Source organism: Perca flavescens, chromosome 19 (genome assembly GCF_004354835.1).
Source record: "Perca flavescens isolate YP-PL-M2 chromosome 19, PFLA_1.0, whole genome shotgun sequence".
Classification (NCBI taxonomy): Eukaryota; Metazoa; Chordata; class Actinopteri; order Perciformes; family Percidae; genus Perca; species Perca flavescens.
This window is the reverse complement of record NC_041349.1, coordinates 8,089,669-8,105,869: the sequence shown is the minus strand read 5'-3', so window position 1 is coordinate 8,105,869 and position 16,201 is coordinate 8,089,669. Positions and strand designations below refer to the sequence as shown.

The 16,201-nt window shown below is 38.6% G+C and overlaps 1 protein-coding gene across 1 annotated transcript; it reads left to right on the top strand.

Moving 5' to 3' along the window:
* The first annotated feature begins 9,317 nt into the window (after positions 1–9,317).
* LOC114546200 (Fc receptor-like protein 5) lies at positions 9,318–15,607 on the top strand. Its single transcript, XM_028564887.1, has 12 exons — positions 9,318–9,367; positions 10,520–10,579; positions 10,817–11,080; positions 11,159–11,407; positions 11,661–11,906; positions 12,063–12,128; positions 13,140–13,256; positions 13,955–14,032; positions 14,204–14,263; positions 14,405–14,479; positions 14,719–14,825; positions 15,193–15,607. Exons 1-12 carry the CDS (start codon positions 9,337–9,339, stop codon positions 15,217–15,219), a joined length of 1,380 nt encoding a protein of 459 aa, XP_028420688.1. The 5' UTR covers positions 9,318–9,336; the 3' UTR covers positions 15,220–15,607.
* Positions 15,608–16,201: the final 594 nt, after the last annotated feature.

Genomic DNA, 16,201 nt, shown 5'->3' with positions numbered 1-16,201 from the left:
AACTTCCTCTTCCTGTGTCGAGTACTTCTGGTGCTCATTAGGCTGCAAACTTCTCTGATTGCAGCTTGTTAAAAATGAATATTTTCTAGTTTCTTCACTCTGTGACAGACAACTAAATATCTTTGATTTGTGGACAAAAAAAGACATCTGAGGATGTCAAGAATATAATCAACAGATTAATCTACAATGAAAATAATAAAATGAGGGAAGTGGTGGCCTAGAGGTTAGGAAGCAAGCTTGAGACTGGGAAGTTGCAGTTACAATCACCTGATTGGCAGTATCAAATCTGGGTGGGGAAAGTGAAAGAGCAACGTTTGTCCCCTCCCCTCATCACCACCACTGAGATGCCCTTGAGAAAGCCCTCAACCCCAACTGCTCCAGTGGAGCTGCTCAGTGGCCTGCAAAACTTCAGAAATTATCACTTGGAATTAGGATCTTTGCAATGATTCTATTTTTCTCAAATAATTTTTAGATATTCTATTATCAAATGGCATGAAAAATAGTGCATATTACTGGTGTAAATGAGACATACCCCCAGGCCCACCCTAGGTATGGGCTTAGCCCAAATGTTTACAACGTCTGGCTCAGCTCCTGCTCGTCGGGCATTATTTATTACATAATCATTGAACTTTGATGGAATTATTGGTGTAAACATTTATAGTACTGCACAATATAAGCTGGACATACTGTGATCTTTGTGTTTGTTTCATAAAGGACATACAGCACATGATGAGGATTCACTGAAGGGTTAATCGGAAAGAATCGTTACCCTACAAAAACTGGTAATGAAAGAGTGCAGTCAGAGCTTTTTTTACCTCAGCAACAGGAGTATCTTTATTCACAGTGAAATCAGACAATAACACTTTATAACATCCAAAAGTAAAAGAAAACCTAATGCACCTACACACCTCAGCTGAAATCCAGTCTTCAATAATTGTTTTCAAGGAATATGGGAGCATTTTGAGTACAACTCAAACCAAGCAGACATTTTTAATGTTTTAAAGGGAGTCCTTTTAATAGCAAGTGGATCCATTCACATACATACACTGTAGACAAAGCAAATAAAAACACATCATATAGTTTTAATAGGAAATAAAAACACCTCTGACACATGTCAGAAAACCTTCAATAAAGATTTGTGAATTCTTATCAATCAAAATTGCACAAAAAGCTAAATTCTATACTTTTATACACCCTAGAATGTGAATGTGTAAAACAGAGAAAGATCATTGTCATGTGAAATGCAAGATGGAACTATTGTTGAAACTGATTAAAGTCAACTCAAAGTAAAAAAGCTTCTCTTGATTTTAGATTTCCGCGTCTTTTAGCTTCTCTCCCTGCTGCTTCTTGTTGTGTCCTAAAGGTCTGTTTTCTCCATTTTTAGATATACGAATCCAGAAAAAGTAATTTATTTTTCTTTCTCTGCTTCTTTCTCTGTCTCAGGGTCTATCTTTTCTACCTCTGTCTTCCCTAACTGAAGCTTCCTGTCATGTTATGTCACATACCTCCCCCAGCTGCAGTTTAAATTGATCTTCTCTATCTCTTTTCTTTACATTTCATTTCTAATTTTGTTTCTCTTGTCTAGGATTTTCATCTATTTCTCCAGATTTGTCAGTACTGTCTCCTTTTCTGCAGCTTTGAATTGCTTTTTTAAAAATGATTCTTTCTTCTTCTCTTTCCTTTATTCACACCGTTTTGTGTCTCTTCCCGACACATGTTAACGTCTGGATGATGTTCTCTTTTGCTATTTGCAGATGATGTTCCTTCCTCTCCATCTCCATCTCCCTTCTCCTGCTTCTCTGGCTGATCTTTAACAGACGGCTTTTCACGTGTTTTATCAAGTCCTGTTTTATCTGTCTCTCTTTCTTTTTTCGCCACATCACTCTCTACTTCTGCTTGGGGCTGATCCAATTTTCTCTGTTCTTCTGTGTTATGGAGCAGATCTGGTTTAACTGAAGACAGAAGTGTTGGGTTCCCCTCTCCATCTTTCCCACCTACATTCTTTACTACTTGTCTTCTCTCTGCTGGGCATGGAGCGGACACAGTTATCAATTCAGAATCATTCTGCTTCTCTCCTCCTGCTGGTGGATCACTGGGTTGTGTTTTGTCGTCAGTTGGACCCTGAGCTGCTGCTTCATTTTCTGTAGTTTGAGTTTGGTCTTTATTTTCAACCATGTTAGTATCATTACTTGGTTCTCCTGCTGCTCTGACCTGCTGTTGTTTTCTCTCTGCTGGAACTGGAGGGTCGTCACTTCTCCCTGTCTGTCCTCCTGTCTGGTCTGAGTCATTCGTCGCCCCTCCTCCTGCTGTTGGTTCATTGTGTTGTCTTTTGTCGTCAGTAAGACCCTGACTTGATGCTTTGTCTTTAGCAGATTTGATGTCCTCTTCTTTTTTTTCCTTTTCAGTATCATTATTTGCGTCTGCTGCTGCCCTGACCTGCTGTTGTCGTCCATGTCCATCCATCAGACTCTGAGTTGCTGTTTCAGTATTTACAGACTTTGTCCTCTCTGGTTGCTCTTTCTGTGTTCCTCCGTCAGATGGACCTGCTGCTTGGTTATTTGTAGATTCTGTTTTCTCCTTTTCTTCAGTTATCTTTGTCTCTCCTCCTGCTGGTGGATCACCGTGTTGTGTTGTGTCATCAGTTGGACCCTGAGCTGCTGCTTCGTTTCCCTTAGTTTGGGATTGTATTTTATTTTCTACCGGTTTAGTATCATTACTTGCTTCTTGTCCTACCAGTTGTTGGTGTCCATCTCCTTGCATCAGACTCGTTTCTCTTCCCTCTGGTTGTTCTTTCAGTCTTTTTCCCTCTGCTGGAACTGGATTGTCGTCATTCTTCCCTGTCGTTCCTCCTGTCTGGTCCAAGTCATTCATTGTCCCTCCTACTGCTGGTCCATCATATTGTTGTGTTTCTCCCTCAGTTGGACCTGCTGCTTCATTATTTGTAGATTCTGTTTTGTTGACTTCATTTTTTTTTGTTCAAATCATTCTGTTGTTCTGCTTTAGAGAGCCGATCTGGTTTAACAGGAGGAAAAAGGGTTGGGTTCCCCCCTCCATCATTCCCGTCTCCATTCTTTACTATTTGTCTTCTCTCTGCTGGGCATGGGGTGTCTTTTCCTTCAGTTACATTTGTCTCTTCTCCTGCTGGTGGATCACCGTGTTGTGTTGTGTCATCAGTTGGACCCTGAGCTGCTGCGTTGTCGTCGTTAGTTTGGGTTTGTATTTTATTTTCGACCGTTTTAGTATCAGTACTTGCTTCTTGTCCGACCAACGTGTTCAAATCCTTCTGTTCTGATTTAGAGAGACGATCTGGTTTAACAGGAGGAAGAAGGGTTGGGTTCCCCCCTCCATCTCTCCCGTCTCCATTCTCTACTTTGTGTCTGCTCTCTGCTGTGTATGGAGTGTCTTTTTGTCCCGATATCAATTCAGAACCATTCTGCTTCCCTCCTCCTGCTGGTGGATGACTGGGTTGTGTTTTGTCGTCAGTTGGACCCTGAGCTGCTGCTTCATTTTCTGTAGTTTGAGTTTGGTCTTTATTTTCAACCATGTTAGTATCATTACTTGGTTCTCCTGCTGCTCTGACCTGCTGTTGTTTTCTCTCTGCTGGAACTGGAGGGTCTTCACTTCTCCCTGTCTGTCCTCCTGTCTGGTCTGAGTCATTCGTCGCCCCTCCTCCTGCTGTTGGTTCATTGTGTTGTCTTTTGTCGTCAGTAAGACCCTGACTTGATGCTTTGTCTTTAGCAGATTGGATGTCCTCTTCTTTTTCTTCCTTTTCAGTATCATTATTTGCGTCTGCTGCTCCCCTGACCTGCTGTTGTTGTCCATGTCCATCCATCAGACTCTGAGTTGCTGTTCCTGAATTTACAGACTTTGTCCTCTCTGCTTTCTCTTTCTGTGTTTCTACCTCTGCTGTACCTGGAGTTGCTGTTTCTACAGTTATTGATTTGCTCTCTTCCTCTGCAATTTCACATAGTTTCTGTCCCTGGATGAGAATATTGCTAGTTTCTCCTTCTGTCTTCTCCTGGTGAGTTTCCTGCTCTGTTTGATATGCACGTTTTGTTCCTTCACCTGAACGTGCAAGGTTATTTTTGTCTTCCATTGTGTTCTGATTATTAATTGTCTGGCTTTCTTTTTTTGATTGTTCACTGTCTGTTTCTCTTTCTATCAGACACTGCTGTTCTGAATCATTACTGGTAGAGTTCTTCTGTCCTCCTCGCTGTGTTTCTACATCCTCCTGCTGTTTCTTGGACTCTGTGTGCAGAAACAGTAAACCGTAGTTACACAGAATAATACATTTGTGTGTGATAGTGTAAAGATGTTAATATGAAAAGACATTTGCTGCAAAAGCACAGCAAGGGTATGAGAAGCTGCAACAAATTTTGCTTTAGAATGGCTGAAAACAAACACTGCTGTAGGAGGATATTAAATATGTAAATAAATACATATATTTAAATTTTACCAAGACAAAAAAAACATCAAATGTTATGTAAAAATGAACAAAGGTGTAAAAAATTGCACGTAGCATCCGTGACATCACTCATTGGTTTGTGGACTGCAGTTTGGCAATTTGGCCAGTTTACGGCAATTTTAATGTTCACACTGTTAGCATGGTTAGCATTGCTAAGCCTCTCTCCTGATTGACAGGTCCTAAAGCATCCCCTGCTTTATCATCTATTTTAAAAGAAATGGACCAAAATTTACCAAACGAACATGTTTACTGAGGTAATGAATCAAGTGAAAAGTGGGTCATTTTCTCATACACTTCCAAAGAAACTGACTTTGAATTAGATAGAATGCAGCTTTCGCATTGGCTTCACTTTCAGAGCTGAACACTTCTTCCATTATGTTTACAGTCAGTAGTAAAACCTTTCCTTTATGCCACTATAACCATCTAAGGGTTGTAACAGCAGTTCCCTGACTTACTGATTTTGTTTTGTCTCCATTTCCTCACGGCAAGGGCAACCACGAGAATCACCAGAACGCCAACAACCAAACCGATGATGATAGAAGCAGTCGAATCAGAATCAGAATCATCTGGAGGGATAAAACACAAAACAGCATGGTATTTAATTAAACTAGACATCAGCTGTTTAAAAGTAAAAGTGATCATAAATAAATAACTCATATTTTTCTTTTTGTCTTCTTCTTTGTAATTAATTATCCTCAGTGGCCTGACCTTTCTGTTCGGTTTCTTTAAATTGTAAGTACTATACCCTACAACTTCAAAATAAAGTATTAAAAAAACCTTACCTAGATGATTAACTGAATGTATAATTCTAAATTAAGGATACTCCCATCAAGAAGTATGTTCACTTACCAACAACAAGCTGAACACTGGAATTTGTTTTCAACCCTGGAATGAAGCATATGTATGTTCCTTGATCAGAGAGTTTCACTCTGGAGAGGGTCAGTGAAGCGTCTCCCTGTTTCAGTCTGTCGATGGACACCGATGTTCTTTCCTTGTAGGAAGGATTCTGATCAACCAGCCGGTCGTCACTGGCGCGCCTCACATGGACAAATCTGGGGCTCAGGTCAGGTCTCGCCCACTCCAGCATCTGGTCAACGGCATCCGTGACAGGTTTCACATGGCATGGCAAAGTGATGTTATTGCCGACCAATGCCACTATTGACTGAGTTTGACCAATTGCCTGAGACTGACCTGAGAAAGAAACATTCAGTTTTTTTACAATACCTACTGTGGTAACAATGTTAACATGTTGATGTTAAGAAGGTCAACATATTCTCATTAACTGGGTTCAGATGATATTGTGTGAAAACTTATATATCTTATTAAATTAACGTGAGACGTGACAGCATAGCAGCTGTTACACCATCATAGAGTGACGACAGTTAAGTTTAGACATCAAAAAGACTAGTAATGATAATAAATATTAAACGTTGTGGTTTGGGTTAAAACACTGGTCCCCTTAAATAGTACCCAAAGGGTTAGTGTTAGATTTTTATTATTTATTCAGGGATGTTCACTGAGAGGAAAGAGCGTTTTACAGGAATAAAAGTGTTATAAAAGGAGATAAAAGAGCAACTGGATAGGATGGTTAGCGGGATCCCCCCCCAAATCAAATTACAGTGCATTAGGATTTTTAGAACTCTGGAGATCCCTTATTGACGGCCTATACTTCAGGTGGTGTCAGGCATAAGCGAGTAAGTCCAACCGGCCAACACACTGAGATTGCAATCCCTCAAGCGATGGTTAAAAACAGACACAGCGACACACAGGCACGAGTTAATGATCAACTCTTACTATAACCCCAGACATTATCCATTATAACCGCGTTATCTAACTGACCTGCTAAAGTCAAATAAACCATATCAGTCAAACAAACAAGAAACATTTTCACTTTCACTTTGACCACTGAGTTTATCTGCACAGGGAGTGTGTGGCTGACAATTGGGCTTCTGAGAAATGTCTGGCTGTGCCGCTGAAATGGCAACATTGTGCACCAGTTACACCCAGAGCATGGTGCACAGTACTGAGCACAACAGCATATCTGTAATGTAAATCCTAGGAAGACGCAGCCAGTGATCTGGTGGGCACAAAGTATCGGCCCCTAGAAAGGCAATGTTGTATCCAGTGCAATCTTCCCAATAAACCATGATATATAGCCTATTTTGGTATAAAAATCAGCCTATTAATAATACTATTAATAACTATTAGTAAGTAATTAAGTAAGTAAGGGTACTTCACTGTGGACTATTAAAAGTGCTAGTACTACTGGTGAGTACTGACCCATTTCAGGCACTGTTTGTATCCATACAAATCATTCAAAACTAAAATCCAGTTTTGTAAACACAATGCCACAGACCTAATAGCAACTATAACTGTCAAAAATGTAAGTTCATAAGTTAATTCCATGCCGCTGGCATACAGTACAATACAGAACACTCAACAGGATGTCTTTAACATGTGAATAATAATTTTAAAACAGCCAGTAATCTGGTGGGTTTGAAGTATTGAAGCATTCAATATTTAATGACAGAAGCAACAATAAGGATTTGATTTACAACAATTAAAGTACCAGTTTGTTCAAAAAGAAAAGGCAGTGTTGGTATCCATTAACATCCAAATGTCCTCTGATTAAGTATTTTTGGAACAACAATTTAATAATTAAGTGTCCACTTCGGAAATCTATTTTGTGTAATATTATTATTTTTTGTATGTCTTTTTTTACATGTTCGAAATTATTTAAATCAATTTATAAATCAATCTAATCTTCAGTTTTTGTTGACACTACGTTTATTACTGAGGTCGTAGTTACTGGCAGTTTTGTATTGGACTACATTTAATTGAGGACGATTCTAATGTTTTGTCGACCATATTTAGTACATACGGGTAGTGCAGAGTATTGCATCTCAATTCCAAAATAATGACCTTTCATAATCATGTTTATGTGTACGTTACCTTCATTTGAGTGTGCCAGGAGAAGAAGGGCAACAGCATATTGGAGAATCAACATGGTGCGAACAAAGGGTGGAGATTTACAGGACAGTCTGTCCGTCTGGCGAGGCATCATGCAGAGCTGGGAATTGAAATGAACCACAAATTAAATTCACAAAAATATCATGTGGATTTTTTTTTTATATTCTGGCAAAATAAACATTTAATATCAAATGAAGATATATTTTCAAACAGTCAGAGATTAGGTCCGTTCTGTATTTCCTATACAGCAATTATTTATTTAATTCCTTTGAAGATAAGAAGCTATTGTTTAAAAGAGTTTTTCTGTACAATTTTGAGTGCATGAGTCCGCCTGCCCGGGCTTTAGAAAAAAAGAGTTGCATATAAATGGGGACCATATGTGACAATAAACTTGCTTTCATATAAAAAAAACTTGCAATTTCCTCTAAACTAAAAATCCATTCATAACAGAAAGAGTTTAATTTAAAAAGAAGGTCTTACCTTTTGCGCTTTCTCAGTCAGTGAGCTGCACACAGTCAAAGTCCTTATATCAAACAAACAACTGTTCAGTCTCAGCTAGAGTGCTGCCCTCTGCTCAGCCTAATAAATCCTACTCTACCTGTAGTAATAAAAAGGTTGACGTATTAATTGTTCCATGTGCTCAGATATAATCTTCCGGATAGAAATGCCTCTAAAACAATGCTGTTTCTTCGGCGGCAGCAGTTGAATATTCTCTTGAAATAATTACTGCATAATTACAACTGACTTCCCACTACCAAGAACATTTCAATCTGCTAAATTTACCTGTCAAATCAGTAAGTTTTGAATAATGATACTGGCTCTGTGATGTAGCCTTTAGCTGATTTCACACTTGCATTCAATGTCTCTTAGTTAATATGTTACATATAAATAAGAGGCTGAACTTTGATCCAGTTGCCAGGTAACTAAAATACTACAGCAGAAACAATCGCGGCAGTTTCTGTGTAGTTTTGGCAACCTGAGAGAGATATATAATGTCTGCAGGGGGCAGCAAAGGACTTCTTATTTAAGTTCACCCATCTAGCTCAGATAAATGGAGTTCAGCAAAAGTTCAAACAGGAAGAAACTTGACCTACTTATATGCAAAGTTCCCTCTATACTTTGGTATTAATCATCCAATCAGCAAACTGCTTTTTTTGCAGCAAGGCTCTAAGGATGGCAATGTCTGCTGGCCTACCACTTTGGTCCAGACTGAGATAGCTTGACACCTACTGAATGAATTGGATTGAAAGAATATGTGCTGTAATCACTCTTTGTAAAATAAATCTACTGACAGTACTCTGTACCAGGCTCACAGCCACCTTTTGTCGGCTTAATTTAAATGTAAATGCCGCTAAACTTAACTGTCATGTCTTCACAAGACACGTAATTTTGTAGTTTATCATACAAATTGTTGTGCCTAACTTTTTGTATGATTTCATACGAACCTGTTGATGAGAATGAGTTTACTTTGAAGTGACTATATCATCTGTAAAATTATTCTCAGGGCAACATGTTATTTTGTTGGGAAAATCAGTCCGTCCTAGAAGTTAACTTAAAAAACTTTGATGCACCTAGAGGCCTACGATTAGGATTTTAAATAGCCTACTTTCCACTGCTTGGCTGGTTACATGTCTCCATTTGATTTAGCTGCAGGGTGCTACTGAACTCAAAGGGAACTTAAGTATTAAACACACTACAGGTGAGTAGTTATGCCCCTTTTGTGCAAATCTAATATGTATTATTCTAGGGGACATCTGCCTCAGCAAAGTGTTTTTAAAACAAGAGCCGAAGTCTGCTTAACACCAGAAAGCGTGTGCACAGGAAGAGGAAGTTCTCAACTGCATTATGCTGTATTTAGCTTTGTATCAGCCTGTTGCTCAGACAGTCAGCAGCAAGACACCATGGAGGTTACAGCTTTCTGCATCCCACTGTGTGAGTACTACATTTGTCTGTTTTCCCCATTTCTTGTTGCTCTACAAGTAACAGTACACAAAATAGAAATGAAAGGATAGCAACACAAACATTTTAGAGATAAATGTTGAAAAAAGTTCAACATATCTCTATTTCTGTGTGATGTCTGGATCCATCTATACATGTGGAATTAAAGAAGTTCCTCTTTAGGAATTGGGTTTGAGCACAGAGCCTATGTGTTTGTATTTGATCTGTATTTGTTGAGGCACCAACATTATCTGTATTTGTATTCAAATAAGTGTGGAAATAGGTGTAATAATCGTTTGTTTTTATCACAATTATTATTTTTAGAATATGATTTTTTAGTATTAGTGTTCTTCAATAAAATAATACAAAATAATACAATATTAATGAACTATAATGAATTATATTGGTTTATGTGTAAATGTCGCATAGCAACGTTGCTAGTATAGCTATAAATAACGCTCTATTTTTTCAATGTGCAACTGTGTGACACAGGCTGACTGAGCAGTGAGAACAAAGTGTAGGTGAACTAACAACAGAACTTACGTAGGTTAATCTCCTCTTCCCACTCAAACAAACTCCTCTTCACACATTGCAAGTAAAGACACGTAACATAATAAACTACCTCAGCAAGTTTAGGTAAAAAACTCCAATCAAAACAAAATAGTGACGCAATGTAATATGTTTTGCAGGTTCCCACATGTTTTTTTCATAGAAGCAGGCACAGTTTTGAGTTATATTTTCTTTTCAACCCGATAAACAAAATTTGCACAAAATAAATATTATTTATTAAACCCTTATTTGTGCTCTGCCAAATACTAAAATCAGCTCCACCCCTAGTAATCAAACCATGAAGATACCGATTACATCTATAACATCTGTAGTTCAACAGCAGGTTGTCAATTGTCTATCTTTTTGAGCCAGATATCCTTTATGGAAGCTATATGTCAATGTGAATAATTTAAGGCATTTGATTAAATCCATTTTAAAATATCTGAACTTTACACTAGTTATATTTAGCATTTAAAGTGTTGTGCAGCTGCAAAAACATTTTAACAAGATAACGATTTTATGACTTAGTGATTGAATATTAATTCTACGTACAGTAAAGGTATCTTTTCACATATCTCTCCTCTTTTGTGTCTCTAGTGATGAATGTGTTGGTGTTGCTGGTTGCCCATATTCAGCATGGTTATCCTCAGACAACTGGTAAGTAGCAGTTACCTGTTCCAAACCCTAAACCCTAAACACCAACCCAGCCGATCATCCGGGTAATTTTTGGCTCCATGATGGCTTCATGCGCTACTGAGCAACTCTGATAGAAATAAACGGGGCTCTGCCTTTAATGCTATAGCCAGTTCTTATAATGCATCTAAGGCATCGAAAGTGTCTTCTTTAGCTGTAGATTTGTCAAGTTGTTCCTTAATTGTGTTCTCCATTTTTCAGTTTCAGACGCAGCTTTTCGTATTGTTCCAACCAGACTGCAGCTCTTTGAATATGAGTCTGTCCACTTCACCTGTGAGGGGTTTAATGTCTCAGCTGGGTGCAGAGTGAGAACCATCAAGGAATTCATTCCAAAATGTTCAAATGACATAATAACATCAACAGTGACCTGCACCATTGACTTTGTCTTTCAATCAGACAGTGGAGAATACTGGTGTGAAGCTGGAGGAGGAAAGAGAAGCAACACTGTCAACGTCACTGTCACCGGTAGGTTGATTGTGTGTAGATATCATCACTAAAGTTTAGCATTTATTCTGCTTCTAAACATTCTGTAATGCTGTTCAGCTGGTTCTGTGATTCTGGAGAGTCCTGCTCTTCCTGTGATGGAGGGAGACAATGTGACTCTGAGCTGTAGAACCAAGTTGACTTCCTTCTCCAGTCTCATCACCAATTTCTATAAAGATGGCCGCCACATCGGGAGCAGTCCTACAGGAAACCTGACCATTGAAAGTGTTTTCAAGTCTCATGACGGCCGCTACAAGTGCAACATCCCTGGAGCTGGAGAATCACCAGAGAGTCGGCTGGCTGTCAGAGGTAAATGTAAAAAAGAAATATATATATATAGCTCTCAGCCTTTCAGACATATCATTCAGTTAACTGTACACATGAACAAACTGCTACATTGTTCAATGATTCATTGGGCTATTGTTAGCCATGTGGTAGACTGGTGCATTCAATGCATGATGGCATAGGCAACCCTGAACAGGGTAAGCAGATATAAAAAATAAAATAAATCACTAAATATGTGCTAGTATCTAACATGACATGTTTGTATGCTGTTGGTTAGGTGCTGATGTGATCATGGAGAGTCCTGCTCTTCCTGTGACTGAGAGAGAAGCTGTTACTCTGCGCTGTCGAACGAAGGAAGCTCCCTCTGACCTCCCAGCTGATTTCTATAAAGATGGCCTTATCATTGGGAGCAGCTCTACAGGAGAAATGACCATCCAGAGTGTTTCCAAGTCTGATGGAGGACTCTACCAGTGCAGAATCTCTGGAGCTGGAGAATCAGCAGAGAGGAGGCTGACTGTCAGAAGTGAGAGTATATTTTTACTGCAGCCCCGGCTGATAACACTGATGGTGTTAGCTAGCTGCTCGTCTTAGCAGCATTTCTACATAAGTGTTAGAGTCAGTACAAATGTATCTAACGCAGCCAAACACTGAACTCACAGAACTTTATTTTAAATTCTAGAAGAGAAGTATGATGGCGCAGTGACACAAAGTGAGGACTCAAACACACAACGCGCAGACCGAACAGGTAAGGTAAAACTAAAGTTTACCAGGTTGTTGAGCATAATAGTATTCGACAAAAGCTACACAGTCAGAGCATGCAACGTAAACCCAAAGCGCATAAGCAGGCAGGCAAGAATCTGGTATGAACAATTTTGTCTTTAGACGCGGTTGAACTTGGGCTGCAAAAACCCATTGATCAACTAATCGTGGAAGCTCTAAACCAGGGGTCTGCAATGTTTTTTAAGTCAAGGACCCCTTAACTGAAAGAGAGTTGGAGCAGGGACCCCGTATATATATATTGTATAGAATGAAGTTGCATATTAAACTGGGCCTACAGTAACATGTACGGTGGCCTCCAGCCTTTTTACACACCATTTTAGTGCATGGAATACTAAGCTATTAAAATAATGATTGTTGGCAGGATTTTGTGGATCATCTTTTAATTTTACACATAGTACAAATGGCACAGTGAATCCTTAGGGATTAACTGTATCCATTGATGGCCTTAGTGACTACCTTACCTATAGGCCAGTCAGCCTATCATCAGTGGGGATTTATATTTGCTGATAATGTGTAGGATTCATGTTAAGACATTTTCATTTTTGAAAAAACTTTCAAAAATTGACAATAATTTGGAGGCCCCCCTGCAGATAATCTGGGGACCCCCTAGGGGTCCCAGACCCCCTGTTGAAGATCTTTGCTCTAAACCCTAAATATATCAGGCAATTTTTAGGGAAATGTGTATAAAATGATGCACAAGACATTTAAAATGTTTCCATTAGATCAAATGGTACAGAATATATATGATACTGTTAAATAGGGTGGGATACATTGATTTAAACAGTCTTAAAGATGCTTAAGAGGTAAAAAGATAAGGGGTTAAGAAGAATTCCTTCTTTAAACTAATTGCATAAAGCTGCAATGTGAAAGTTGTGACCAGATCGTTTCCAACACAAACTGCATTATCTTCAATATTGTATTGTCTGACAAAAACAGATCATTTTGTTCAAGAAAGTCCTTTTTGTCATCTTTCCAGCATCTGACAAAGAGGTGGTCTCCCACCATATCTACATCCTGCTTTGGACCGTTGTTGCTGTCGTATTGTTCCTGGAGCTGTTGGTGATTGGACTACTTTACTGGAAGAAACAGCTTGGTACTAAAAGTGTACTTAATACACACAAATCAAAGGTTTGGTTATTGTGTTGATTGACTTGGTTATGCTGGACATATCAGATGTGGTTAATTAATGTTCATTTTGTGAATAACTTTTTGTGAATAAATAACAGGCCACAATAAATCTTGGCTGTTGTCAGGTTTGTGTTCAGGCTCTCTGCAGCCGGTGTCTGACACAAATTGTTTATGAGGTAAAAGACACACCACTCTGTAGTCGAGTGTTTTTGCATTTCCGAGGACCTTCAAGATTTAGATGAATTAGCTTGTGAAAAATATTGTGGGCCGAATTTAGAGGGCTACAGCTGTAGAATTTAAGTAAAAGTAAGTACCACATTGGCCTATTTGCAGGTATTAAATGACTTAGATCAGGATCAGGGCATCCCTAATTGGAAGTTATTTATAAAGAAGTTATGTATATAGTAGGCTATGTACCATAACACAGGAAAAGGAAAACTCACTTATTACATACTCCTGAATACCTACTGGTGTTTGGGACACCTCCCCCCACCTCCGTCTGTACTGTATGTCTATGTTTGTTCATATGTTGGATGCAATGCCTATTTTTTTCTGTGAATACCTGCATATATATGTCTGCCTACTTACCTCACTTAAATTATTCTACAAAATAATGTTGCTGAAACAGCCCAAGGATGATAATAAACATCCTTCATGTTTCAGTCTTATTGGAGGTAATGTTGAGTGATCCAAACAAGGACCTGTACGCCGTTGTCAAAAAAGACAAGAAGAAAAAGAAAGGTAATTAAAGGCACTTTGAGGTAAAGTGATCAACTATTCATCTGTCTGCATTTAAAGATTAGTAACAGTAACTTGATAGATGTTACTTTGAGGTTGTGACAAGAAATGTATGAGAACCTCTTTTTTCACAAAGTCACATCGACTAAATGTGTCATGGTTTTGACACTGCAGATGCTGCTGATAATTTGAGCCTCCACACAAACCAAAGCGAAGAACCACAGACAGAAAAAGGTAAAAGGGCAGCCTGCAGTGCTCTACAGGCCCAAAGTAGCATTCTGACATTAGGTCAAAACTAACTTGTGTTTATTTGAAGGTTTACCATGCTACAGTTTAATGCAATATGTCTTACTAACTTTGTGTCTCTTTTTTCAGATAAGGACGAACCTTTGCCTCTGTCTTTTCACTCCACGTTTACCAGTGATGATACATTGCCAGGTCTCCAAAATGGTTACTATTTTATTTTAATTATTTATCCACACATTCTGTTTGGATCTGGTCATTATTGTAACAGTTACATGGGTTGTTTTGGACAACACTGACACACCATCACTTTTCCTTAGGGTTACATTCAAGTAATGGGACAGAGCCAATGACAAAAAACATGTCAGTGTTTTAAAATATTGGTTACTACGATGAACAAATCTTACCAAAGGCTAAGACAATTTCAATTGTTTTCATATTTCCAGAACCAGGAGTATTCAGCTTCACATTGACCGCAGCGCCGTCGGCAGTAACCGACCCACCTGTTACAGATCAGGAGCCCGAATATGATTTCATCCAGACGACTGAGGAGGTAGGACTGACAGTAACACTGGCTTTTTATTCATTTTTAATCAAATGCGCCAGACCTTTGTATTACCAACACATAAGGCCAAGAAAGACAGAGAATGAAACTTCATGCTCAATGTAACATTAAAGCAACTATCTGAAATGAGTCATTTCATGGGGTGACGCTTGAAAAAAAAATTATCCACTGATTTACAGACGTCTCTTTCGCCATGGCATCACGTGACACACACGGAAGTTGTGATTCCACTGTTTGGCCACTATAGCCTGTAGCCTGTAGCCACTACAGCCTATAGCCTGGGTTTAGTTACTCTTTAATGTACTGTCTTGTGCGTAAACATCATTTAATTCTGTGGTTTATGTGTGTCTTACAGATCACAGAGGCAGAAACACCTTGCTAAAGGAGATGGAGGCACTGCTTATAGCATGCTATATGTACAAGAAAGTTTAGAGACGTCAAATACACTGCTTGAATTAACTTTTTGTATTTAGTAATGCAGTTGGTTCTCTCTAAAAACAACATATATTTAGTTGAGTACGCAGTCAGTAAGGAAAACTATTTGTTCTTTGTGTTGTAATCTCTCTGCTGGATCAAACATTTGTATCTGTCACTATTTGTAAAACTTAAAGCAAAGCAAACTGCAACTTAGTAACAATATTGTCAGTTTTAGTAATAAATTCAGTAAAGAAATGTAAAAGTATTTGAAAACTAAGCTATGTGGAACAATAGACTGCATTAGAAAAAGCCTCACCTGTCACTTCAAAATAATGTTTGTACTTTGTCTTATAATGTCATGTATGGTTATGTTAATATCTGAAGTGTGTTTTGTATTACTAAAGTACATTTTACAAAATAATTTACATGGAACCTGTGACTTTCTGATGCTTGTTTGCAGAATGTGATACTATAAACAATAAATGGCTTTTCGAAGCATCTCCAAAATGACAAGACTTTGTATTGTACCGGTTTGCAGTTGAACCACCTAGCTGTACTAAAGCTACCACTGCTGCTTTTAAATACACTTGTTATGGTGCAGGTTCTCCTTTTTCATCATTAGCCATCTGCTTTGTCTTGCAAAATTACTATAAATATTTAAAAATCAAAAAATGGGTATAATATTAAAGAGTGGTAATAGAGATTTTATATTGGGATAATGTTTTATCAAAACACATGGATGTATCATTAAAGTAAAATGATCTGCACTGTGACTTATTTGTTGTGGTCCACACAATGCAAAAGAGCAAAAGTGGCCTCCTGGATGCCTGTATTTACAATATGATAAAGTGCCCTACAGTGGCCCAATGTGAAAGAAAACATGAATCAGGGCCTTCTATGGACGATACAGAGCCATAGAGGGCCCTTCTACGGATTGGTGCCCCACT